Here is a 24925-nt window from a genome sequence, read left to right as displayed (position 1 = left end):
CCCTGGCTATCCCCAGGGACACAGGGAGCCCTTGCGGGTGTCCATCGAGCCCTTACAAGCTCTCCAGGGCCTCTTTTCAGAGTGGGGTCAGGGAGACATGAGGACCGTGTTTACAGAAGCCTCATGACTTTTTATTGCACCCCAGAAAGCCTCTGGATTGCCCAACGTGGCAGAAAATGCCAAGCGGCACCTTGGGGTGTGTGTCATGTCCCATGGGCTTTTCTCCTCCTCGCCCTGGCTTTCCTCTCCTTTCTCTGTGACTTTTCTCCCCTTTCTGGGCTGTTTTCATCCTGATTTTTTGCTGAGAGGAGGTTTGCAGCAGCAGGTGCAAGGATTTAGCAGGAAATCCTCGCTGCGATGAAGGTGCTTGTGTCTGCCAGTGGGTACCGGTTCCTGGAACCACTTCAAGCCACTGTCCCTTTGGGAAATACCGAGCGGCTTGGGGAAAAAAGCACCCGCTTTTCACCCACTAAAACTCACATAGCCTCAAGTGCCTGCATCCCCACCCTCTGAGTGCACATGGTTCGTGATTGTTTGCTGCACAGAAGGTCCTGATGTGCTCTGTAGCCTTTAGGAAACGGGTACGGTGCTCAAGTGGTGGCTCAAGCATGCCACATAGCTGAGCCATGGGTCCTGAGCTTTGTAGGATGTTGGGATGGCGATAATCTGGGAATTCTGCCCCAAAAAAGGGAGGTGGGAGACAAGCGCCCACCCAGAGTGAAGGGAAGGCAGCAGGTGGGAACCCCCAAAAGCCAGGCAGGAGCACTCGGGGGTGCCAGGGGAGCCACCCTGGCACCACAGTGGTGATGTTTGGAGGATGCTCTGCCCACATCCCCAGCCACCAAGCCCTGGATCTGGCTCTGCAGGATGTGCACACACTGCAGGAGCGTAGTGTGACTGAGGAGAGGTTTTCACACAAGCCCTTGAGTTGAGTTTTGTTGGCTGCCTCTCTTGCCAGCCCTGTGGATTAACTCCTGCCTGCCCCCTTTGCCAGGAAATTTAGGTTTATGGCACCAGAACGGTTTACAAGAAAAAAAAAAAGTGCAATGACAGCTTGGCAGATGCAAAATTGAGTTGTAAATGGGGAAAAAAGAGGTGGTGTTTGCTGCTCTGATACAGTGCCTCCTTGATGCCCTGCATCCCGTGCAAGTGGTGGGGTGCCGAGAAAATCACAGCCCGGCGAGCGAAATTGGGGAGGGAATGGCCGGAGAGGTGGGGAAGAGACAAGGAGACAGGAATTAGCCTCGAGTTTAATTCATTGTTTCCAAAAGAGCAGTTAATGGATTATGACGAATGTCCTACTGCTCTCCCGTAGCGCTGCGTTAAATGGAAATGGAAAGTCAATTTTCCTAAATGGATTTTAAACGACTGACCTCGCGTGGTTTTTTTTCCCTCGCTCTCTGGTTTTTGCTCGGGAGGCAGTTTGGGCACCTCCGTTCCTTGGCACGTGCAGCTTCCTCCTCCTCCTGCTGCCATCTCACGCGGCTTCCCAGGCTCTCCGAGCCCCCTTGCCAAAGGGCGACGAAGGGAGTGGGCTTGTTTTTGCCACGCCAGCTCTTGGAGATGTTCTCACGGGCTGATGATGCTGTTTGCTGCAGTGCCTGGCGCTGGGAATTAGAGCTGCAGGAGAGGAGAGCAGGCTCCTTAACTCTTTGGGGTGTAAGGAAAAGCCTCGCTGTGCAACCTAAAAGCTTGCCAGGTGCCCACAAGCAGCAGGTTAAGCAATAACACCCCGATGTGCGTGCGCCCCGCTGCATCCGCGTGGTTTTTATCTGGCCGGTGATGTTTGGGGTCGGCAGGGTACCCAGGCAGGATGCTCCCCACCTAGCAGAGATCTGCCTTCCCCTGGGGAGCCTCCAGCCCGCTTGTGCTGCTCTGAGCATCCTCGGGGAGGTGCTGGGGTGCGATGGGTCTGACTCCACCATGTGCTTGCCCTGCAGGGCTGGAGTACAGCGACGTGCTGCCCGACTCCTTCCCCTCAGCCCCGGCGGAGACGCTGCCCCACTTCCTGCTGGAGCCGCAGGACGCCTACATCGTGAAGAACAAGCCCGTGGAGCTCGTCTGCAGGGCCAACCCCGCCACCCAGATCTACTTCAAGTGCAACGGGGAGTGGGTCAACCAGAATGACCACGTCACCAAGGAAGACCTGGACGAGGTCACGGGTGAGCGCAAGCACCCCAGCACCCTTCCTGCCTGCCCGCCCCCTCTTTTTCCAGGTTTTCCTGCCCTTTTTTCTCCCCTCAGGGCTCTCTGACCGGTGGGGCTGTGGGCCAGGAGCTGGGTAGGTGTTTGGGATCTGTCCTGGGGCTGGAGGATGCCTCCTGCTCCTCCTCCTCCCATTCCCACAGCCCGATGTCTCTCACCCCAAATGGCACCGCTCTTTTATGGGACCGTAACGGGCTGACTTGCTGTCCTCTGACCTCACCCAAGAGACTTTCTCAATCTCCTTCCTCCTTCCCAGGTTTCTTTTTTCCACTGCACCTCCATGCTGGGGATTATTCTCCTCCAGCAGACCTCTTTCCCATTCGTTTTAGCATTCCCAGGGGGCCGCAGCCCCACAAAGTAACTTTAATACATTTCCCACCTCCTTGGTCCACGCACAGCTTTTTTCTCTTATCATCTGTGAGCCTTAAGAGAGGAGCTGCCCCTCTGGAGTAGGGGTGGAGGCACCATGAACACGATGCCCCCATCCCACGCTGCTGTCCCTGCACAGAAGCAGTTCCCTGGGGAACTTGAGGGCTGGCGGTTAGCCCCGCTGTGCTGTCTTCTCCCCATGGGGAGGTGCTTTTTGGGGGCACGGCTAGCCCCAGGGGTCTTTGGGGTAGCAGCACGAGGATGATGAGGTTTAGGGCATGCGGGAAGCTGCTGCCTTGCAGCAGTACCTCTGGTGTTGGATGGCAAAGCACTGCTGGAGGGCAAAGCCGGTGCCCGGTGGTGACCGAGCCGCTCTCCGAGGGGCCATTTATTTATAACATCTTCAAGGCGAAGGAGCAGGGGCTTAGGGGAAGAGCATTGAGGAGTAAAACATGCTGGAGAAACCAGCTTCAAGGGAGCATGCGGGCAGTTTGGGGAGAAAAACACGTGTTCTTCATCCAGATTTCAAAGCTGCTGCTGCTGCTACCGGTGAAAAACCTGACAGTAACTTCAGTGCAGAGGTGATGCCATGCGTGTAAAAAATACGCAGGCTCGGGCACATGTGCCCAGCAGCTACCCTGAGGAAAGGAGCTGGAACCAAAGCGGTTTGCTGCTCTGAAAATCTGCATTTGCAGTGTGCTGTCGGAGGGAAAGCTGCTGCAAGGGGCACGGGGGGAGATGGCCACAGAGCGGTGGCAGATGAGCGCGGTTAGATGTCCGCGGCTTTTCAGCATCTTCGGTTAAAACCTTGGAAAAAGGGACCCTTAAAAAAAATATTAACTTTTAAGATGACGTGTCTTGAACGAAGCAGGCTCTGTAGGGCTCTGACTGCATCTGATCCGAAGCTTTTCACGCGGAAGAAAGCAAAAATAGGCCAAGTCAGAGAGGATAACTCAGCCGGATGAGTAGGGACCGTTTGGAAAAGCAGCCGTGTTTGGATGCGTGTAAGCCGTTTAAGTAGTCACTCTGTGATTCATAAGCTCATCCTACAATTTTGGGGGTAGGGCATCTTCACTTGCAGTGCTTACAGAGGCAGCAGAGCCCCGGCAGGTTCCCTCTCCGCTTTTCCTTATCCTGTTGGCTGGGGCTTTCAGACGAGACGAGAGGTTTTGGAACACCTCTTTGGAGGTCTGGGTCTTTCTGAGAGCCCTGATTCTTCCAAGAGCACTTGGCCTGATGCCTTTTTCTTTTTTTTCTTTTTTTGTTTTTTCCCTTAATAGTGGCAAAATAAGTGATATTTCCTTGGTGCATGTCTGTCAGGAAGGTGGCAGGGAGACAGTAATTGCTCCTCACAGCGCTGGGAGCAAGCTAAGGAAATTACAGCCAAGGAGCGTGCAGCCACATCACGAGGGGTCGATGCTTCATGGAAACCTCATCATCCTCAGATGGTTTCCAAAGCCCTGGGGACCGTGTCCTGGATGCTTTGGTGTCACCTCTGTCCCTCTGTCCCCTCGCAGGGCTGCTGGTGCGGGAGGTGCAGATCGAGGTCTCCCGGCAGCAGGTGGAGGAGCTCTTCGGCCTAGAGGACTACTGGTGCCAGTGCGTGGCCTGGAGCTCGGCGGGCACCACCAAGAGCCGCAGGGCGTACGTCCGCATCGCGTGTAAGTGCCCGGTCCGTGCGGTGGGCACCATCCCTCCTGCCTGGGCAAGGGGCTGTGGCACCGGCTGGGTTAATGCTGCTTCACCCATCCGCCTGCTCAGCTCTTCCTGGTGCTTTATTATGGGTAATAACCCGGTGGTTAGCACCTTGTGCCGTTTCCCTGAATCAGCGGCTCCGCGTCCCCGGAGTCCCCGCTGTCATCTGTCACTTCTCTAAGCCGCTGTTTGTGGGTGTCAGCCTGATTAAGGGTGAGTTAATCAGGCTGTTACCCGGCTCAACTTGCTCTCGGAGCAAATGAGATGGCAAAGCTATAGGGGAACAGCCAGGCTTCCCGAGTGGTAAACAGATTTCGCTGTTAGAGGGCTAATACTCCGGCGTGCTATCCAAAACGGAGGTGGCTGGTGAATCAGCTACGTTGCTGACGTCCCCGGAGGATTTAGTCTCAACAAGGAAAATGTTACCCAGCACAGGGCTGGCCACCAAGGAAACCCTTTTTTCCCCAAGCTGGCCCCAGCTGAGCGTAGCTCAGATGAGATGAAGCAGTTTAAGACATCTCCTGTGTCTCCAGCATCCTGTAGCAGGAGCTCCCTGAGCGTGGCACTCTGCCATGCCATAAATCAGCCTCTTTCCCTAATGCTGTCCATGCAGTTCCTGCTAACAAGCTTTTCAGCTTCACGCCCTTCCAGTTCCTTCGTACCTGGTCATTGGGATCAAAGCCTTATGTGTGGCACTGCCTAACATCCCGGTGCCACGTCCCGCTGGAAATATGATGAGTTAAATCCCTTAAAATGAGGCTTGCATCATGGGCTGGACGCACAGCGTGGCCTGTATTTAGGGTGTACTAACAGCCGGTGTGGGCAAGGCATGGGATCACCGTGCTGGTGTCCCCTGGAAGGCGCAGGGGTGGGCAGCTCCCGAATTCGTGGTGCCCTGCACCAGCAGGAGCCCCAGCTTTTGGGTGCCAGAGCGGAGGATTGCAGCACCACCTAGTGATCCAGGGGGGCTCCTGCTCCTCCCAGAGCCCTGAAACCTGGGAAATTGCTTTGGTGCGTGAATGGGAGCCCCGCAGTCATGCAAATCCCACTGCCCCTCTCCAACAAAGTGTCCCAAATGCACTTTGGGAAGTTGGCAATTTGGCCCCATCCTCCCAGGCTGTGTTTCCCTGCGTGTGCGCACTGATGCTCTCCCCCTCCGAGGTTTTGTGGGTGCCCTGTTTCTGCCACGTGCCGGTAACCGCTGGGTTTCCCCCTCTCCTCCAGACCTGCGGAAGAACTTCGACCAGGAGCCGCTGGGCAAGGAGGTGCCGCTGGAGCATGAGGTGCTGCTGCAGTGCCGGCCCCCCGAGGGGGTGCCGCAGGCGGAGGTGAGTGCACAGCCTGGAGAAACCCCACAAGGGAAGCCCAAAAAATGGAGAGATCTGGGGAGAGATGAGCCAGGTCCTTGCAGATGGCTTGCAGCTGTGCATTGAGACTGCCAGCTCTCGTTATTCAGCAGGGTTGATTATTTGGGGTGGTGGGTCTGTTGTTCTGGCTTCGAACAATGCACATAACCTCAGCACCCACTCAGCCCATTTCTCCCTTGCCCCCTGGCGTGCTGGTAACCCATCAGAGGCCAGCTCTCACGGAGAGGAGGAGGCACCCAGTGGCTTCTCTGAGAAGCCACAGCCTTGGCCAACACAGCAATGAAGATGAGGAGGTCTTTGGAGCTGATCCAGGGGGGTTTGCTCTCTCCATCAAGCCCCCCCAGTCTGCTGTTTGTCCTTGCTCGTGCCCACGTGGTGATGTTATCGGCTCACACCTATCCCAAATGGCCTCGTTAAGCACAGCCCAGAAACTAATGGGCAGCCCTGCAACTGAGTGCTGCACCCCGCACTGCCACCCATCGATGGTGCAACTCGTCCGGGGTCAGCCAACCCCAGGAAGTCCATGGAAGTGGCCGTGCAACACGAGCAAAGAGCTGCTGGACTTGGCAGACTCTTCGTGCCCACGCAGACCTCTTGCGCCCCGTTGGCACCAAGGGATTTCAGCAAGCGTTGAAGCAGCTGGGTCCTGGCTTAATTTTGGGCCCTTTGGTGACCATCCTGGTGGGGGAAGCATGTGGGATGGGCATTTCCACTACACCTACGATGTGCTTTTCCTGGCCAAGTTCCTGCTCAGCTTAATCACCATCCTCCCCCACGTCCTCCCCCCATCCCGCCCTTTCCGCTTGCCAGGTGGAGTGGCTGAGGAACGAGGACGTCATCGATCCCACCCAGGACACCAACTTCCTCATCACCATCGACCACAACCTCATCATCAAGCAGGCCCGCCTCCTGGACACTGCCAATTACACCTGCATGGCCAAGAACATCGTGGCCAAGCGCCGGAGCACCACGGCTGCTGTCATTGTCTATGGTACTGACCCTCGCTATCGGGAAGGGGCAGTGTCTGCGACCCAGGGGGGTGAACCATTATTTTAGCTCCGTCTGCACCTTCCCTGCTGGGCTCTGTTGGCGTGGTCGCTGTGGCTTTGGGTGCCCTGTGTTGACATGTCCCTCTCCTGCAGTGAACGGGGGCTGGTCAACCTGGTCCGAGTGGTCTCCGTGCAACAACCGCTGCGGCCGGGGCTGGCAGAAGCGCACACGGACGTGCACCAACCCCGCACCGCTCAACGGCGGCTCCTTCTGCGATGGGCAGCCCTTCCAGAAAATAACCTGCACCACCCTCTGCCCAGGTAAGGGGCACTTCAGAAACCCGAGGTCCAACCCCCGGCTTCCACGGTCCCACCGTGCTCCTGCTCCCCAAGGAGAGGGGCTCAGGAGCGGGCACCTTTCCACTGCTGGAGACGCTCGTTCCCCATCCTGGGGGGGCTGTACCAAAGCGTCCCCAGCCCGGTGTCTGTGTTTGGTGGCCCGCAGTGGATGGCGCATGGACGGAGTGGAGCAAGTGGTCGGCCTGCAGCACCGAGTGCACCCACTGGCGCAGCCGCGAGTGCGCTGCCCCGGCCCCCCGCAACGGCGGCAAGGACTGCAGCGGCGTGCTGCTCGACTCCAAAAACTGCACCGATGGGCTCTGCCTGCACAGTGAGTGTCTGTGGCCGAGGGGACAGGGGACAGTGGCCCCGAGGGGATGGTGGCCCGGAGAGGATGGTGGCCATGCTCCTCTTGCTTCTGTGGTCCCCCCCGGTGCGCGGGAAGGAGACATCAGTTTTGGTTGCAGCAAGGCTGTTGGCTTCAGAAAGTGGTGATGGGCTCAGAGGGGGAGGATCAGTGTGTAAAAATGGCAAAAAAATGGAAAGTCTTGTGTTGAAGGTCTCCAGGGTGGTGGGGTTGAGGGGTGTCTCAGCTTTCCATGCCCATGGAGGTGCTCAGCACCTTCCTGAAGCAAGGCTTGGTGGTGGTTGTGCAGGGCCCCAGAAAAGTTTTCTTAGCATTTTTTAAAAATTCACTCACATTTTTAAAAATTTATTAATTTAAAGCTAGTTCTCGGCCGGTGCAAAGAAAGGTTTGGGGGATTTCTGGTGCCCGGTGTGGGACCTCACTGTCCCACCGAGCCTTCTGAAACCGTGCTAGGTTTGGGGTCTGCTGAAACCATGCTGATTGTTGTCAGCGGGGGCAATCCAGCTGGTTTTCTCAACCCCGCTGAGAAAATGTCAGTGCTCAGTAGGAGCTCTGAAGCAGCAGCTAGCTTTTAGGTTTTTAGGGAAAAAAAAACCACTACCAGTGCGCCCTGCACTCCAAGCGGCGCACCGAAGGCTGATGCTGCCACCTGCTGCCGCATGACACCAATTTCCCCTTTCTTTATCCCCAAAAGCTTCCTGCTCCATTAGAGTAGGGGCTTGGGGCACGTGTCCCAGGACACGAACTGTGGCCGCCTCCCTCTTGGAGAGCTCAGCAGTGGGGTCAGTGAAGGCGCAGAGGCAGCAGAGCCACCCGCAGAGCTCCCCGTGCCCCCAAGCACCGCCCAGCTGCGCCTGCGTTTTGCATCATTTCACCCCGCCATCACACCATCGTCACCTTTTCTTTTCTAACTTTGTTTCTCCTAACAGATAAAAGAGTTCTAAGTGAACCCAAAAGCCACCGTAAGTGCTCATTTCATGGCCATTTTATTTCTTCGCGCTGCATCGTGTCTGTTTCGTTCTGTTTCCCCCACGGCAGGGCTCCGGGGAAGGACAGAGAGGGAAGGGGGAGCAACTAAAAACCTACCCCAAAATTTTTATGTGTTAAATCACGTGCCATGCTTTACACCTTGCTTTCGCACCCCTGCTCCTGTCCCCCCTGTTGCTGCTGGCTGCATGCAGTTCTTGGGTACGGCACGAGGCATCCGGTGTCGCTCCACCAACGGTGCTCCAGGCATCATCACCCTAGCCCAGGGCACCCTTCCTGATGCTCCCCATGCTCCCAGCTCCAGGGTTTCTGGTTTTGGCATCCAGATGGGGTGATGTAAGGATGAGGAGAGCCTCCTGCTTGCTTGGCAGAAACAGGGGGGCTTGGAGTAGCTCGTGCTGTAGGGTGGTGCAAGTTCTCCGTCTGGATAAAAACCTCCCAGAAACAAAACAGATCTGACATGGTTGTGATCATGAGGGCAGGGCTTCGTCTGAGCATGAAACCATAGAAACAAAGCGATACGGGCAGCACGAAGGGAGGAAGGAGCGAAAGATGGGCTGTGTGCGTTCAGATCTGGCTGCCAGAGGGCTTTTACTTGGTGGCCATGCACAGCACCTTGTGTCTGCATCTCATGACTGGTGGCATTTGATTTCTTCTTGGTGTTGACTCTTGCTCTTTCCAGGTGGATGTGTAGCTTGGGCACATATATATGAGCTATGTGAGTTCAGGGTTGTCTATATTAGGATATTACAGTTGATGATTTTATGAGTTCAAGCTGCGTAAACCTAACATTTCACCCCCTCCCTTTCTTTCTTCCCTCCCAGTGCTGGAGGCCACGGGCGACGTGGCCCTGTATGCCGGGCTGGTGGTGGCCATTTTCGTCTTTATTGTGATCCTGATGGCCGTGGGGGTGGTGGTGTACCGGCGGCGGTGCCGGGATTTCGACACAGACATCACGGACTCATCAGCTGCCCTGACGGGAGGCTTCCACCCGGTCAACTTCAAGACGTCCCGGCATGGTAAGGGACGTGCCCCGCGCAGGGGACAGTCTCCTGGTGAGCCTCCAGCCCTGATTTTCCAGGGGTGCCTGGGGGTGATTCCTGCAGGCATCTCCCACTTTGGGGGAAGTTTTACACCCCCTGGTTCCCACTGATGCCTCCCTCCTCCCGCAGACAACCCGCAGCTGCTGCACCCCTCCATGCAGCCTGACCTGACGGCCAGTGCCGGGGTGTACCGCGGCCCCATGTACGCCCTGCAGGACTCCTCTGACAAGATCCCCATGACCAACTCCCCGCTCCTCGACCCCTTGCCCAACCTCAAGATCAAGGTCTACAACTCCTCCACCGCCTCTTCGTCGCCAGGCCTCCACGACGGGACGGATTTGCTGGGGGGGGGGCCCACCACCGGCACATACCCGGGGGACAGCAGTAGGGACGGGCACTTTGGGAACGTGCGGAGCAAAGCCCTGGGCTCCCAGCACCTCCTCGGCCTGCCCCGGGAGCACGGCAGCAGCGCCAGCGGGACTTTTGGCTACCTAGGGGGAAGGCTCACCATCCCTGGCACGGGTAAGCCCCGAGCTGGGGAGGAGGGTGTTTTTGGCTGGGGCGAGTGGTGCAGCTGAGGAGCATCTGGAGATGTTCCCCCTGGGATGCTCTGGAGGGTCCTAGCTCACCTTGGGTTCACCTTTTGGGGCCTGGGGGTGGCTTCTCCCTCATTTTGGGACTATCTAACGCCTGTGTGTGCTGTGCTAGGGGTGAGCCTGCTGGTGCCCCATGGAGCCATCCCCCAGGGGAAGTTCTACGAGATGTACCTGGTCATCAACAAGGCAGAGAGCGCCCTGTAAGTTGCACTGTGCCCTCCCCTCTGCTTTCTGTCGCCCACCGTGGGGCTCCTCGCACCAACGGGTGCCCCCTCTCCCCAGCTTGCCCTCCGAAGGCACGCAGACGGTGCTGAGCCCGGCGGTGACCTGCGGCCCCACTGGCCTGCTGCTGTGCCGCCCTGTCGTCCTGACCATTCCCCACTGTGCGGACATCGGCTCCTCCGACTGGATTTTCCAGCTGAAAACACAGTCCCACCAGGGAAACTGGGAGGTAACGAGCGAACGAGCGAGCCCAGCTTCTTCAGTCAGCCAAGGCCACAAGCTCTGTGGGATACATCCTCTAGCAACCCCCCCCAGCAAAGGGTTGACCCCAAACCTTGGTTTCCTGTCTGTCCCTGTAGGAAGTCGTGACCCTGGATGAGGAGACCCTCAACACCCCCTGCTACTGCCAGCTGGAAGCCAAGTCCTGCCACGTTCTGCTCGACCAGCTGGGCACCTATGTCTTCGTGGGGGAGTCCTACTCCAGGTCAGCCATCAAGAGGCTCCAGCTGGCCATCTTCGCCCCCACTGTTTGCACCTCCCTGGAGTACAACCTCAAGGTCTACTGCTTGGAGGACACACCAGACGCCCTGAAGGTACTGCAGATGACACCTGGTTGTCATTCACACTGATTTGTGTCAGCCTGGGGGTGACATTTGGGGAGTTTTGTTCCCCAGTATGCTTTGTTTTCCTGATGCAGCCAAGGTCTGGTAGCTTCAGGAGGGTGACGTTCTGGCAGGCCACCCCTGGTGCCACTGCCTCCCAGGGCGGCAGGGTGCTGCTCCAGGGAGGAGCCAGCCTGATGCAACTCCCTGAAAAGTGACCACGCTTAAATAATAAGCATGTTTTCTGTTCTCCACGTCCTTCTGGATGCTTGGAGATGCTTCTTCCCCTCCTGGGGAGGTTTCATGGCATAGACAGCATTAAGCACAACATGAAGGGCTCAAGTTTTGATGCTTTGGCCACATGGAGCGCCGGCACCATGGCCATTTAATTCCCTGTGCCTTGTCCTGCTGCATCAGGATTGCTGTAGTGCCTCTAGGTGGAGGTGTAGGCAGCGCTCTTCCGCCTGGATTTTGTTTCTCTCCTAAGAGCTGCTGGTGGGACAGTGGGATTGTGGTAAAAACAGGTAGGGTGGCACCTGGGGAGGGGGTTCCCAGAAGTGCCCAACCTTTCTGTGTTGGTTACAAGTTGCAAAATCCCAAACAAAGGCCAGGCCGGTGAGCGGGGTGAGCTGATGGGCTCTTGGTGTCCTGCTGCCTGCAGGAGGTGCTGGAGCTGGAGCGGACGCTGGGCGGTTACCTGCTGGAGGAGCCCAAGCCACTGCCCTTCAAGGACAGCTACCACAACCTGCGCCTCTCCATCCACGACATCCCCCACTCGCTGTGGAGGAGCAAGCTGCTGGCCAAGTACCAGGTGAGGTGCCACAGAGGGGCACCAGTTCTCGTTTCCCAGTGGGATGCTGTCTGTGGGGTCCCTCCGTCCCACCTTGTCCCCACGGGGTGGCCAGAGATGGGATTTCCCCCTCGCTGAGCCCGTGCGTTGGTGGCCTGCAGGAAATCCCCTTCTACCACATCTGGAGCGGCAGCCAGCGAGCCCTGCACTGCACCTTCACGCTGGAGAGGTACAGCCAGGCCTCCACCGAGCTCACCTGCAAGATCTGTGTGCGGCAGGTGGAAGGGGAAGGGCAGATCTTCCAGCTCCACGTCACGCTGGGAGAGGTGAGCGGGCGGGGAATGGCGAGGGGATGTGGGCAAAGATGGGTGGCTTATCCCAGCCCTCCGCCGAAACGCCTCACGTCGCCCTTCCCCTTGCAGCACACCGGCTCCTTCGACACCCTCCGCTCGCACCACAGCAGTGCGCCTGCCACCCAGCTGGGACCCTACGCCTTCAAAATCCCCCTCTCCATCCGGCAGAAAATCTGCAGCAGCCTGGATGCCCCCAACGCCAGGGGGAACGACTGGAGACTTCTTGCCCAGAAGCTCTCCATGGACCGGTGGGTGTCCCCATGCTTAGCTCGTGCTCCTTCGGGGCTGGGTTGTGTCCAGCCACGTTATATCCATTTACAGATGTCCACTCTAAGTTGGGGTACACCTAGGCAGAGTTATACCTGTGGCGTGGGGCTCTCCTCGCGTTGAGCTGGCCCTTGGTAGTTTGCCCCGAAGGGCAGCAGGTCAACCCGGGCCTACCCCTCTGCTTCTCCCCTGCAGGTACCTGAACTACTTCGCCACCAAAGCCAGCCCCACCGGGGTGCTCCTGGACTTGTGGGAAGCCCAGCACCAAGACGACGGCGATCTCAACACCCTGGCCAGTGCCTTAGAAGAGATGGGCAAGAGCGAGATGCTGGTGGTCATGGCCACGGAGGGCGACTGCTGCTGACGCTCCCCGCCCAGTGGCTGAGCGAGGAAGGGCCGAGGGTGCCCGTTTATCCCTCCCCACGTCACTGCCAGCCTTAGAGATCGATCCTCACAGTTTACAAGCAATTCAAGTGTTACGCAGCATTCCTCCTCCCGGCCGTTTTTGGGTGGTGCTGGGGGAATCGGGGCTTCTCGGGTCGGGGCGGCGGGGGCTTTCCTTCTCCTTGTGCGTGTGGGTTCCCCTCCCCTCCGGTTCTCCTCCTCCTTCGATGGCATTTCTGCATCGAAGAGGCGAGTCCAGTCTAGGCAAGCGGCTTACTTCTGTCAAAGGCTTCAGGCAGCTTCGTAAGGCAAATAGGAAAGGAAAAAAAAGGAAAAAAAAAAAAAAAACAGTTTCTTAGGAAACGCAAATAATTTATTATCCAGATCTTTGGATGACTTCTTTTAAAAAAAATACAGAAAAAAAAAGATTTATAAATCTTTTTTTGTGTGTGTGAGAGAGGAAGAGCACTGTTGTGGTCAGAGTGGCAGAGAGAGAGATTTAAATGAGCGCTCTTCTGTAGGGAAAACGTGTGGTCGAGTGGAGCAAAACTTGTTTACATGTCCTGGGACCCCCGGGAAGTCCGTCGGGTTAAGTGCCTCTATGCCCCCGTGCTTCAGGGCAAGCTGAGACCCTCCCTGAGATTTTCATTGCAAGTCCCCCTTCCTGGCAGCAGCGTCCCCCACAAATGTGTCTGGAGGGATGCTGCCTGGTTTTTCTCGCTGGTTTTCCTTCAGGAGCAACCCGAGGTGGTGCGCCTGTTCCCAGCGCCGTGCTGCATGGTCGTCGTCATCCTCCTCCTCCATCGCTGGGCTCTGTCTCCTTCGTTGCTGGTGGCAGCAGGGAATGCCGAATTCATTGGGTTTTTTAATGAATTCTTCCCCACCGTAGTTTTGGGGGAGCTTTTTAGGGCGACTGCGCCTTTATTATACATAAATACAAACCAAAGACTTCAGCCCTGCACTGATGCACAGGCCAAAGTGGTGGGTTTTGTGGTTTTTTTTTTATTATTTTTTATTTTATTTTATTGGTAACAAAACCCCCAGATGTTTGCAGTTCATGCCCCGAGGTGGCACGGTCAGGAGGAGGCAGGTTGGGATGCAGGCCCCAGCAGACCTCACCGCTGCGGAGTCCCTGGTTTTGAGTCAGTATTTTGGCTGGGATGCGGGGAGGGGGTTTTGGGGCTGGGGGCTGCTTTGGATGAGGTCCGCAGGTCTGCGCTGCTCCTGCGTGGGCTCCGAGGACAAAGCCCCAAGGGTTTATCCTGCTGGGTCTCATAGCAGGGCTGTTCTGTGTTCGCACATAGACCCTTGATAGGATGGCTGTGGCCCGTGCTGCCCAGCATTTTGAAGAGCTGGTTTCTTGTTTGGGGTTGGAAGAAACACTGTTGGAGCTGTTAGCATGCTTTATTTGGGTTGTTTTTGGTCCTGCGTTGAGTTCTACCTCGCTGGTGAGGAAGGGTCTCCAAGCTGCAAGCCAGGCTATGCCTCTCAGCTTTAGGAGAGGCGGCATCGTAAGTGGTCGTCGGGTTTCCGTCCCATTGCACCTCCTTTATTTTCTCCCCTTTTTTTTGGTAATGGACTTGTTATAACAGTGGAGGGAGAAGTTGTGCGATGGATGAAAAGTGATCAACGGGTAACGAGTTTCATCGCAGAGATACGGTGTCCGGATGAAGGCTAAAAGTTTAGACTACCTGCAGATAGAAGTATTTACTCGGTGATTGTGGTATCTTAGAAATTTCTCTGTTGAAAAATAAAGGAATAGGAAGGGGATGAGAAGCTCAGGATTAGACCAGACCACACAGCGAGGCTGTGGACCCTCCGTTGATGGAAGTATTAAGAGCAAAGCCTGGAGGGCAGCTCCTGCCTCGGGCTGCAAGGCTTTGCGACGCGAAGCCCAGGATGCAAACTGAGAGCATCATCACAGGGTGGCGTGGGAGAAGCTTTCAGTATTGCAAGCGTCTTCACGGGGTTGTTTTTGGCAAGATGAGAGGCTTGGTGTGCTAACCCAGCACATCCTGGTGTCGTCAGGTTGTGTGCTGGGTGAAATCACAGCCAGGAGCCCAAATTTCTCAGGGGGGAAGCGTGCAGGCTCTGCCGAGGGGCTTTTTTTTTTTTCTGTGTGTTGCTCAACCTTTTTTGAAGTCTGCAGTGAACACGCAGACCTTCAGACATGCAAAAACCACAGGTGGGTCAAATGCTCACATGCATTTCTTGGCAGCTGTGAACCCAACCCAAACAGCACTCCTTAAAAACAACAAGCGAGGGGCTTGGGGCATCCGACAGGTCCCAGCTCCCTCCCTCCATCTCCTCCGCTGTCTCCCTGCTTTACTCTCTGGACTGGATTTCCACCAGGTTGGAGACTGAAGGTGGGAAGACTTGTAGGTGACTTCCCTTGCCACCTAGGAAGGGTTTTCTCTCTCTGTTAGGTTGCATTTAAGCATCCCATTAGTGGCACCCCACCCCTGAGCCGAGGGGGATAAGCGAATTTGGGGAAAAAAATGAAGAATTGGTCTCGCGCCATGGCTGCTGGCGTTACCCAGGGCTTCAGCGGGAGACGAGCTGCCCTTTTCTGAATCTCTCTCGCTCTCATTCTGCTCCGTGGACCTCGCTGCGCCGGTGTGCGTGCCTGTCCGTCCATCCGTCCGTCCTTCCGTCCTGCCCACCCCATCCACCTGTGTTCGTCTCCCCCGTCCTTTTGGGGCCATGTTGTGCCGGCAGCAGCCGCCCCTTGCTCCGGGACCTGTCCCTGTATTTATAAGCCCAGGGGACGGGCATCCTCTCCACCCGCGTCTGTTTATTCTGTAAAGAACTGTAAATAAAGTTTAGCATTCCTATTGTAACAAATTAATTTTTATGCAATAAATTATATTTCCTAGTCTAATAAAAAAAATAGCCGATCTGTTTTCTCCTCCTGCGTTCATCACTCGGTGGCGCCTGCAGGAGCTTTGTGCAGCATCCCCTTGGCTCCACTGCCCCTTGGGTCCCTGAAGGACCTTCGGTGCCTGGACTGGAGCCCCTGGGGAGGGGACGTGGGGACCCTCGTGCAGCACGGCCACCCCTCCATCCATCACTCTTCCCTACAAGCAAGTTTCTCTGAGCTCAGCTCTGGTCTCTCACCATCACCCTGACCGCCCTGGGTGCTTTTCCCTTTTCCACAGGCGTGGCAATCCCAAGGGACCTTGTGTCCCTCTGGCCAGAGGAACCCGGCCAGATGGGCTTGCCAGGACAGGGTGAAGGTTGCCCTGCCAGGGCCACTCCACTCACCCAGCTGCAGGGAAAAAGGTGCCACCAGGAGGTGGCAATGCTGGCCCTCTCCGAATCTGCAGCCAGTGAAGGAAATGGGAACAAATGGGACACAGCCCCAAACCCATTATGAGCATGGGAACATCCCTAAAATCTGACCGGAGCCGACCCGTGGCGCTGAGCAGCCCTTGAACAGGGGTAACTTTCACTTGAGGGACCGACAAAGCCCCAGCCTGGCTTGGTTGACCCCGCTCAGTTGTCATAGCCCCTTGCGCTGATGTGACCCGAGGCTCTTCTCCAGCACTGGGTTTTTTGATGTGATCGACTGCAGCAGGTCAGAAATATCAGGCAAATCCCTCGGGGCCCATGGGTTACTGACTCGGAGAGGCTGCGCCGACTCCTCAGGCGCTTTCCCAGCCTGGCACATCAATGTGCATGAAAATCCCAAGGAGAAACCCCTGGAGACCCCCTCCCCGTGCCCCTCTGAAGCCTTTCCAGCTCAGCGCACTGCTGGTGGGGGACATGGGTTGGTGGTGGGCTTCTGCTTGGGTGCTTTGAAAAAGAACACAGAGTGTTGGGGTATTTGGTTAGGGTTCTGCTGCCCTTTAGGGTTTGTGGAGGTGGCTGGTGCTGGGGGACGTGTAAAATGGGGGAAATGGGGGGGTTTGCAGTGAAATCACATTTATAGGATGATGCAAAATGAGGACTTTGTGGCCGTGTTCATCCAGAAGATGCTCCCCATCCCTTGTGTCCTAAGGAGGGGAGGGTGTGCTCAACCTTTTCCCCAAAATTCAAGCCCCAGGAAAGTAAAAAAAACTAAAGATAATGGTGGCGTGGGGATAATTTTGGTAAGTTTCTGACTAACGGCTGCGGGGCCATGCTGCTGGCTGGCCTGAAGGGGCTTCAGAATTAAAAAAAAAAATGGGGGATGGGGGAGGAAAAAAAGGGTTTTATGAAGAATGAGAAAAAAAAGAGGAAAAAAGTGTTTTTTTTTTTTTTAAGTGTGGGAAAAAGTGGAAGAAGTGAGGGGAAAGGGGAGGGATATGGGGGGGGTAGAGGGGAAAAGGGGAGGGAAGAGGAAAAATAAAGGGGCGGGGCTAACTGGGGGTGGGGTTAATTGGGGCGGTGCTAATTGGGGGCGGGACCACGCCTCCGAGTGGGCGGAGCTTCGGCCCGGCTCGGCTCGGCTCGGCTCGGGTGAGTGGGGCGGGGGGCGGTAGGGCTGCGGGGCGGGATGTAGGGTCGCCGGGTTCTTCCCACCCCATCCACAGCTTGGATTTTCTGTTTTTTTTGGGTGGCTTTTTTCCTGCAAAATCCCCCATTTCCGGCATTTTGGCCTCAGCCCGGCCTCCACCCGGGGGAGGGTGGTGCTCAGCGGGTGGTGCTCAGCGGGGTTTGGGGCTGTCCCTTTCCTTCTCAAACCTGCCCCCAAAGCCTGCCGCTGGGGGACCGGGTGTGCAGGAGCCTCGGGGAGATGCTGGGGTGGGTCACAAGCCCTCCTGGTGGGTTTCAGGGCGCTTGCGAAGCTTGCTTTGGGGGTCTCGGTGCAAAGGGCTGGGTGCTCCCGGGTTGTTATTTATGGGGTTTTGTCCTTGTAGGGGCGGAGGGTTCCTGCTTTGCAAGGGGGAAAGTGAGCGTAAGGCCACGGGGCTGGTTAATGATCACCTCCACTGCTATGCTGCTGCACCCGCCTGACCCCACCGCACCTCTCCCAGGTTTTATGGGGTCCTGCACCCTGTCCTGACCCCATTCAGCTCCTCAAGTTGCCTTGTCCCAATAACTAACCACCCTCGCACCCTAACAGCCTGTTTGGGGTTGTCTTGCAGCACCATGCAGCCGGCAGCCAGCACCTTTCCCCCAGACGATGAGCCCCTGCTGGAGGAGCCTCCCGGCGGGCGAAAGCCAGGCGACCACTCCAATGGGGCTTACGTGATTTTTTTCCTGCTGGGCATCGGGTCCCTGCTGCCCTGGAATTTTTTCATCACCGCCAAGCACTACTGGGTGTACAAGCTGCAGAACTGCTCGGAGCAGGCGGGACAGGCGCCCTCGGACCTGCGGGTGAGTGCGTGGCCGCTGCAGGTCGGCGTGCCCAAAGGAGCAGCTACCCTTGGGTGTTTAGGGCCAAAACAGCCACTTTCCACCTTAACTCGCTCCTTTTCCCTCCGCCTCCCCAGCAGGTGGGTGAGCATCCTCTGGGGTTTTGTGTGCTGCCAGCCTAGGGCGGGGATTTATTGGGGGAGCACAAATATCTGCAAGAAAAATAATTAAAAGTTGTAGTAGTTTGTGGCCTGACCCTTACCTGTGTTCAAAGTACTAGGGCACGAATTTATGGCGCATTAAAAAAAACATTTAGTCTGGCCCGTAAGCAAGCCTGTAGTTCTTAGGATGATTTTTCCTTCTGTGCGTTTCTTGCACTCTGTGCTCCTGTGCTTCCCCAGCCAGCTCCGAGAGGGCCGGGCTCGCAGCTCGGTGCTGACTTGCTCTGAACTCCTGGCGGGGCACTGAACACATTTTAAGTGTTTTCTTCCTTGCACTGGCTGTTTGGAGGTGATGGCAGCCACGGTGGCAGGGTTTTACAGGAGTGTGGGGTTTGCAATGTCTTGCTCCCCCGACATGTTTTACGGTTTCTCCTTCAAGGTCTGGCAGGTGTGACCGGAGCATCTCCTGCAGCCATAAACTTCTGGCTGCTGGCATACAGGACAGAGATCTGGATGTGCCAGCCAGCGGTCAGCAGGCTTGCTAGCAAGGGGGTCACAAAGCACTTTTTCTCCCCCCAAAAACCTTCCTTTGCTCCTCCTTGTCCTCGCTGCTTGTTCCCTTTGGAGACCAGAAAAGCCACCCCCGGTGCCGCAAGCACCCAAAATCAGTTTTATTTTCAGAGTTTTGCCATCTTGAGATCCAGCTGCTGGCCAGAGAATCGTCCCTGAGACTCAACCACCCAGGAGCCACCCAAAATCAACCCTGCCCGGGCCGTGTGGCCTCCCTTTGCCTCCTCGCGCTCGTTGCACTGGGTGATGCCATTTCTTTGTGGCTGGAAAAAGCGTCGGCGTCATGAGCCCACAGCCAGCCCTCCTGCTGCCCAGCTTGTCCAGGTGGTTTGGGCACATTTTTTATTAACGAGGGCAGAGCTGGATGTAATGCCCACGTTTCCTCCGTGCTTTCTGACCAGCATCCGGAGCTGGGCTGATTTTAACGCTCGGAGCAGGGTGCGAAGGGGACGCTCCTTCCTCCCCATCGCACCCCCAGGAGGTGAGGTTTGCAGCAGCTGTTTTCAAGTAAAGTAGGTGGTTATTGCTGATTCTGGCTGCTTTTTGTTGGATTTTTTCCTTCTGCTTAAAGTTTTGTTGCTGTGTTTCTGAAGGTGCATCCCACAGGTGGATTTCTCTGGGAATCGCAGCACTTAGCTTCCAGTATTTCCTGCTCAGAAATAGCTTAGCACAAACAAACTGTGCTAGTTTTGAAGGTACCCTTGATTGGATCAGCCATTTCTTTGTTGAAAAAGATGTTTTTCCTCTTTCCACATTTTTTTTTTTGTCCCCTGGTGCTTTAATTGGAGTAAGGGCATGGTCAAGTTTGTTTTCTTCCTTGGTGATGTGTCCGTGTCCAAATGTGTATGGGATGCTGCTGAGCGTGAGGATTTTTAATTCCTTCAGTGCAGAGCAACCTGGGTCTTCCGTGGTGGTTGAGTCTCATCAAAAATAATGCCATCAGCCCCCATTTCTGCCGAGGGAAGCAATCTGGCCATGGCAAGGACTTAAAGCTTGCAGGTGGTTTGTGATTCCAGCCCAACACGTCCCGGTGCGCTGTGCTCCCGTCCGCTGGGCGCGGCGATGCTCTGGTGCTCGCTGCTCCTCAGTGGTACAAGGTAACCTTGCTGGTTTCTGAGCTTGCAAATTGGGATTTGGGGCAACACCGAGTTGTTTAAAAATGTATACACTAAGTGGTTTAAACAGCAAGTGGTTTAAAAATGGATATACTTCTGCTTGGTGGAAAGCTCTCTAAAGCTTTGTTCCCCCCACACACACCTCAAAAAGAAAATTAACTTGAAAGTGTACTAAATATCCATGTTTTTTTGATTTTTTTTTTTTTTTTTTTTTAGGTAGGCTGGTAAATAAGGCTTAGTTTTAGCAGGTCGCTTTGTCTGTTCTCCCTTAATTTGGTGCGTGGCTGCGGAGCTCGGATCCTGCTGCTTTTCCCCAAGCTGATGCAGTAGCTGCAGGTGTTTGTCTCTGCATATGCAGCCCCTCCAGGAGCAGTTATTACATTTCTTGTTGCTTTCAGTAAAGCCCTTGATGGGGAAGAACAAATTAACATGCTTGCAAACTGATTAAGAGACTACAGCGCAAAGCTGCAGGAAAACCTGTGGCGGGGAGAGCAAAGGTGCCGGATTCCCCCCGGATGTGGCTGCTGGGGGCCCGGGGAGGATCTCATTTGGGGTCTCCTATGTAGGTTGTCCTCCCTGCAAACATCGTCCCGCCTGCAGGCTGGGACTCCTGGGGGAAAAAAGGGGTTTTAGGGACCTTAAGGAGGATGGAGCGGACGGGGTTTTAACAGCGTGATGTGTAAAGTGGGTTGAAAATGCAGTCTTGGCATGGAAATCTCACTTTTTGCTGTGGTTTATTGCTTTCTGTGTCCATCTTCTCCACTGGCCGTGACCAGCCTGGTGGTATTGACTCGTGCTCCAGCCTGTTTTCCCAAATGATGCATGAGGCCGTGAGGTGAATGTCCACTGAGCCTCAGCCTCTTTCAGAGTGGGAGGCCAGGAGGGAAAATCACGTCCCTCTGCTTGAAAATGTTTCTCTCTGACCATTTATTTCCCCCCTTTTTCCTGGCAGGACTATTTTGAGAGTTACATCTCCATCGCTTCCACCGTGCCCTCAGTGCTGTGCCTGGTTGGAAACTTCCTGCTGGTCAACAAGTAGGTGTGGGGTGGGCACCTTCCCCCTCCCCTCCTCCTCCTTTCTGCCCCAAAAGTGAGCCCGAGCAACGAGTAGTTGCTCAAACGATTAATTATCTCCCTTTACCCTTCATTTTCTTTACTTTAAATGCAATTTGCTCCTTCTCACAGCAGAGGAGATGCTCTCTGCGTCACGTTACGGTTATAAAATGGGGAGGCAACAGCAAAAGGTGGGTTTGGGGTGGGTTTGGAAGGATGCCGTTCCTCCTTGCCGTCCCCAGGGTGCCCGCCAGCGTCCGCATCCTGGCCTCGCTCTTCGTCATGCTCTCCGTCTTCCTGGTGATCACGGTGCTGGTGAAGGTCGACACATCAGCCTGGACCCCCCTCTTCTTCGGCCTCACCCTCGCCTGCGTGGTGGTGGTCAGCGGCGCCTCCACCGTCTTCACCAGCAGCATCCTGGGCCTGAGCAGCCGCTTCCCCATGAGGAACTCGCAGGCACTGATCTCAGGTTCGTGTCCCCAAGCACTGGAGGGTTCCTCCTGCGTGGGCATCCTGGTGGGATCATGCTCCTGGGTCCCCTTGGGTTGCTGGTTTGTTGTTTTTTTTTTTCCCCCTCCCTGCATCACGCGGTGTTTATTTTAGAAACTTAACTTTGCTTTAAAAAAAAAAAAAGGCACAAAACTTGCAGGCTGAACTAAAGGGAAGTTGCTGAACGAGAAGCACAACGGGTCACATGAGCCGGCACTCTCATTTCTGTAAATACCCTAAAAGCTCAGCGCTGGGGGCTCGGCAGAGACAGACCCTCACCATCCCTGTCCCTGGGGGGAACATCCCCCCGAGCAGCCATGGCTCGAGCTGTAATTTGTTCCCTGCAGGGAAAAGGGGGGAAGGAGGCGTTATGAATGTGCAGTAGGATGGCTGAGAAGCCAAGAGGAAAGGGAAAAAATAGAAGAACGTCTCCATCTCCATTTCCCGGGGCCAAGAAAGGAGTGTTTTAAGGAGCAGGGGAACCATGGCAGTGCCTGCCTGGTGCTCCAGTGCCTTGCCAGATTTTGTGGAGCCCCCTCCAGCCTTGGGGCATGGTTTGGACCCGCTGCTTTGTGCCCCACAAATGTCTATCTGTCAGGTCAGGCCATGGGCGGCACGCTCAGCGCCATCGCGTCCCTCGTCGACCTGGCGGCGGCGGCCGATGTGACTGACAGCGCCCTGGCTTACTTCCTCACCGCCGACATCTTCATCGTCGTCTGCATCATGGTCTACCTCCTGCTGCCCCGCCTGCAGTACTCCAGGTATGGGCTGGGCTTGGTGGTAGCACCCACGGGATGTCGCCATCCGACCAAAACCACAAACTGGTTTTGTTTTCTTTTGTTGTTTTTTCCCGTCCCCGGGGTGGGAGAAGAGGATGCTGACGTGCGCTCCTCCCAGATTTCCAGCACCTGTATGACTTTGCATGAGGCTCACGACCTCCCTCCTCTCTTTTTTTCAGATATTACTTGAGAAGCCACCAGGAGAGCCCGTCCCCAGCCACCGTGCTGCCTGGTGACCCCGTGGGGGACGAGGCAGAGCCGGGAGGCACCACGAGCAGCGTGCTGCTGCCCGGCCGCCCCGGCGTCCCCCCGCTGCGCCCCATCCTGCGCAAGACGGCTGCCCTGGGCTCCTGCCTCTTCTACGTCTTCTTTGTCTCCATCATCATCTTCCCATCCCTCTCCTCCAACATCGAGTCCGTCCACAAGACCTCAGGGAGCCCGTGGAGCACCAAGTACTTTGTGCCCCTCACCAGCTTCCTCCTGTACAACTTTGCCGACTGGTGCGGGCGGCAGATCACCGCCTGGATCCAGGCGCCAGGCCCCAACAGCAAGCTGCTGCCCGCCCTGGTCCTCCTCAGGACCATCTTCCTCCCCCTCTTCATCCTCAGCAACTACCAGCCCCGGGCTCACATCCAGACGGTGCTCTTCGCCCGCGACGCCTACCCGGTGGCCTTCACGGCGCTGCTGGGGCTCAGCAACGGCTACCTGGGCACGCTGGCCATCGTCTACGGCCCCAAGATCGTGCCGAAGGAGCTGGCCGAGGCAGCGGGGGTGGTGATGACGTTGTACCTGGTGCTGGGGCTGGCCCTGGGCTCCGCGTGCTCTGTGCTCATCGTGCACCTCATCTAGAGCAGCGTGTCCCCGGAGCCCCCCGAGGACAAGCTGGGGACCAAAACCAATGGACCAAAAAGCCCCGAGCTCAGGGACGCAGCAGGGACACCCGAGTGGCCAAAGAGACCTCTCCCTCCTTAAAATGCCCCCTGGGAAATGGCGGCTTGCTGCATAAAAGCCTGGCGGCAGCATGAGACCAAAGATCTTGCAGCCCTCGAGGTCCCAAGGGAGCTCGGAGGGCAGGGAGCAGCAGGGCATCGTTTCGGGGGGATTTCCCTGAGGAAAGGGAATTCCTGGCGTGTGTGAGGGCAACTTCCTCACTTGCACTTCTGCTTGCTTGAGTTGTTCCAGCTGAGATCAGCCCGTGGCTGTTGGACTTCCCGTGCTGCGGGGTGCAGCTGTGAATTGGTTAATTCCCGCAGGAGGACCCCAAATGCCTCCGGGGGGTGAGGTGCTGGGGTACCCAGAGGGCTTCAAAGTCATTTAAACCGCTCTGTGCAAGTGCAGCCCGGGCTACACACAATTGTTATATTTATTTTCTCAAATTTATGGTCTGGGAGAGGGGAAGCAGTGAGCAAGGAGGCAATGGCATAGCTTGGCGTTGCAGCTGCTGCCTCGGGGGGGAATATCTGTGGAAAACCCTTCCTGTAAGACTTGGTGACTAGAATTACTGGAAGAGGAACGGATCTCTTTTACTTTCTTTGTAGCCCACTGGGTTTAACCCCAGGCCACTTACAGAGACGAAGCGTGATGTTGCGCCTTCAGTGCGATACTCTCGGCATCATTTGGGCTCCTGGGTGATGCATGTGCAGCTTCGGGTGATTTTATTTTTTTAAATCATAAAATCCTGACACGGGTGGAAAATTTACAGGGCACGTGGTACAGAGGCTAAGCTGTACGGCCCACAGCTTTGCACACAGAGGCTCTGCAGTGCACAAGCACTGGTGATGGCTTTAATATTTCCCTGGTTGGACACTGACTTGCTCTGGGTGCAAGTTGCTTCTTGTCTGCAGGTGTGAAATCGTTTCTGAGGTGGAAATACCCAGGGCTGAGCACCTGCAGGTGGCATCTCAAATATTCATGTCTTCAGCTTCAGGTGGCCTCGGTGGGGTTTTATGGGGAGAGGTGTCGTGCTGGGCTGGTTCCTGAACTGCCCGGTACCAGGTTATGAGGTCCTGCTAATTACGGGCTGCTCTGCTCGTCCTCCCTGTGATGTTACAGAGGGAAGTGACCGAATACCTCTCGAGACAGCACTTGATGGTCTGGTACTGTCGCTAATAAAGTTAATTCTTGATACTGTGTAAATGCTGGTGGCTGGAGCAGTGTTTTGGGAAACGTGCAGGTGATGCTCTCGGGTCTTTTGCTGTTGCCTTGAAGGCAGAAAACTAACACTGGGAAGCTGGTAGGGAGAGGGGGGTGGATGAAAGGGCAGCGAGCGGAGGAGCTGCATCTGTCGCAGCTTCTGCCCAGAAGAAATAACCCAGCCTATGCCCGACCTCTTTTGTGCCCTGTCTGTCCTCGTGGAGATGTCAGCTCCTCCCTGCTTCCAGAGCCTCTCAGAGCACAAGGGCTTGTGCCCCTTAGGGGCCTCAAAGCAAACCCTTGTGCTCTGAGAGGCAAGGGACCGTGCGTTAGGGCGTGCTGCCCATCTCACGAGGGCTGTGAGCGACTTTCTCATATCCAAAGCCTTGCGTGGGCTGTCCCCGCTCCGCAGAGCGCCCTGCGGGGTCGGGCTGCTGCTCCCTGCCAGCTCTCCATCTGTAACACCAGCCTTCAAGGCGCGGGGGGCTTTTGGCACGGCGCTGCCAGCATTTGGCAGGTGGGAGCATCTTTGAACCCACCTCGCTGCCCTCCAGCGTCGCCTTGGCGAGGGACAGAAGAGGAGCGCTGCTGCCTCTTGGCCGCACGCGTTTTGGGGCAGGAGCCATCCTTTCAGCGTTTTCCTGGGATGCTGGGGCCAAAGCAGAGGCAGCTGCAGTGCCAGGAGCAAGGTGGATGGAAGCTGAGCTGGGGGGGGGGGGGTTGGGGATGGAAATTTGGGGGTCCGGGACCCCGTGGGCGAGCTCTGTGCC

The 24925-nt window shown here is 56.2% G+C and overlaps 2 protein-coding genes across 8 annotated transcripts in view; both read left to right on the top strand.

Moving 5' to 3' along the window:
* Window positions 1–15465, top strand: part of UNC5B (unc-5 netrin receptor B) — a 62029-nt gene extending 46564 nt beyond the window's left edge. For 2 of the 5 annotated variants that reach the window (XM_080597351.1, XM_080597349.1), the window contains 15 exons: window positions 1941–2162; window positions 4092–4235; window positions 5494–5597; window positions 6447–6627; window positions 6779–6946; window positions 7131–7295; window positions 8261–8293; window positions 9143–9337; window positions 9491–9883; window positions 10070–10157; window positions 10240–10408; window positions 10539–10772; window positions 11443–11592; window positions 11733–12172; window positions 12387–15465. In XM_080597351.1, coding sequence (XP_080453477.1) covers window positions 1941–2162; window positions 4092–4235; window positions 5494–5597; window positions 6447–6627; window positions 6779–6946; window positions 7131–7295; window positions 8261–8293; window positions 9143–9337; window positions 9491–9883; window positions 10070–10157; window positions 10240–10408; window positions 10539–10772; window positions 11443–11592; window positions 11733–12172; window positions 12387–12555 — 2855 coding nt within the window. In that variant the 3' untranslated portion in view covers window positions 12556–15465. The remainder of the gene's footprint in view (window positions 1–1940; window positions 2163–4091; window positions 4236–5493; window positions 5598–6446; window positions 6628–6778; window positions 6947–7130; window positions 7296–8260; window positions 8294–9142; window positions 9338–9490; window positions 9884–10069; window positions 10158–10239; window positions 10409–10538; window positions 10773–11442; window positions 11593–11732; window positions 12173–12386) is intronic. The other 3 variants (XM_080597352.1, XM_080597353.1, XM_080597350.1) reach the window with 3 other exon arrangements.
* Window positions 15466–16965: 1500 nt separating this feature from the next.
* On the top strand, window positions 16966–24158 carry SLC29A3 (solute carrier family 29 member 3). Of its 3 annotated transcripts, none has more exons than XM_080597335.1 (6): window positions 16966–17015; window positions 17645–17876; window positions 20654–20736; window positions 20997–21223; window positions 21842–22004; window positions 22202–24158. In XM_080597335.1, exons 2-6 carry the CDS (start codon window positions 17649–17651, stop codon window positions 22869–22871), a joined length of 1371 nt encoding a protein of 456 aa, XP_080453461.1. In that variant the 5' UTR covers window positions 16966–17015; window positions 17645–17648; the 3' UTR covers window positions 22872–24158. The 3 variants fall into 3 exon arrangements, with proteins under 3 accessions (XP_080453461.1, XP_080453460.1, XP_080453462.1); XM_080597334.1 differs by lacking the exon at window positions 16966–17015 and adding an exon at window positions 17040–17300; XM_080597336.1 differs by lacking the exon at window positions 16966–17015 and adding an exon at window positions 17399–17533.
* Window positions 24159–24925: the final 767 nt, after the last annotated feature.

The sequence above is a fragment of the Anser brachyrhynchus genome (assembly GCF_964034855.1).
Source record: "Anser brachyrhynchus genome assembly, chromosome: 6".
Taxonomy (NCBI): domain Eukaryota; kingdom Metazoa; phylum Chordata; class Aves; order Anseriformes; family Anatidae; genus Anser; species Anser brachyrhynchus.
The sequence above is the reverse complement of the archived record's forward strand: the minus strand, read 5'-3'. Positions and strand labels throughout refer to the sequence as shown.

Coding starts and splice junctions, on each gene's coding strand:
- SLC29A3 (XM_080597334.1), top strand. Junction 21,224..21,841: donor CTCGCAGGCACTGATCTCAG/GTTCGTGTCCCC, acceptor TCTATCTGTCAG/GTCAGGCCATGGGCGGCACG. Junction 22,005..22,201: donor CCCCGCCTGCAGTACTCCAG/GTATGGGCTGGG, acceptor TCTTTTTTTCAG/ATATTACTTGAGAAGCCACC.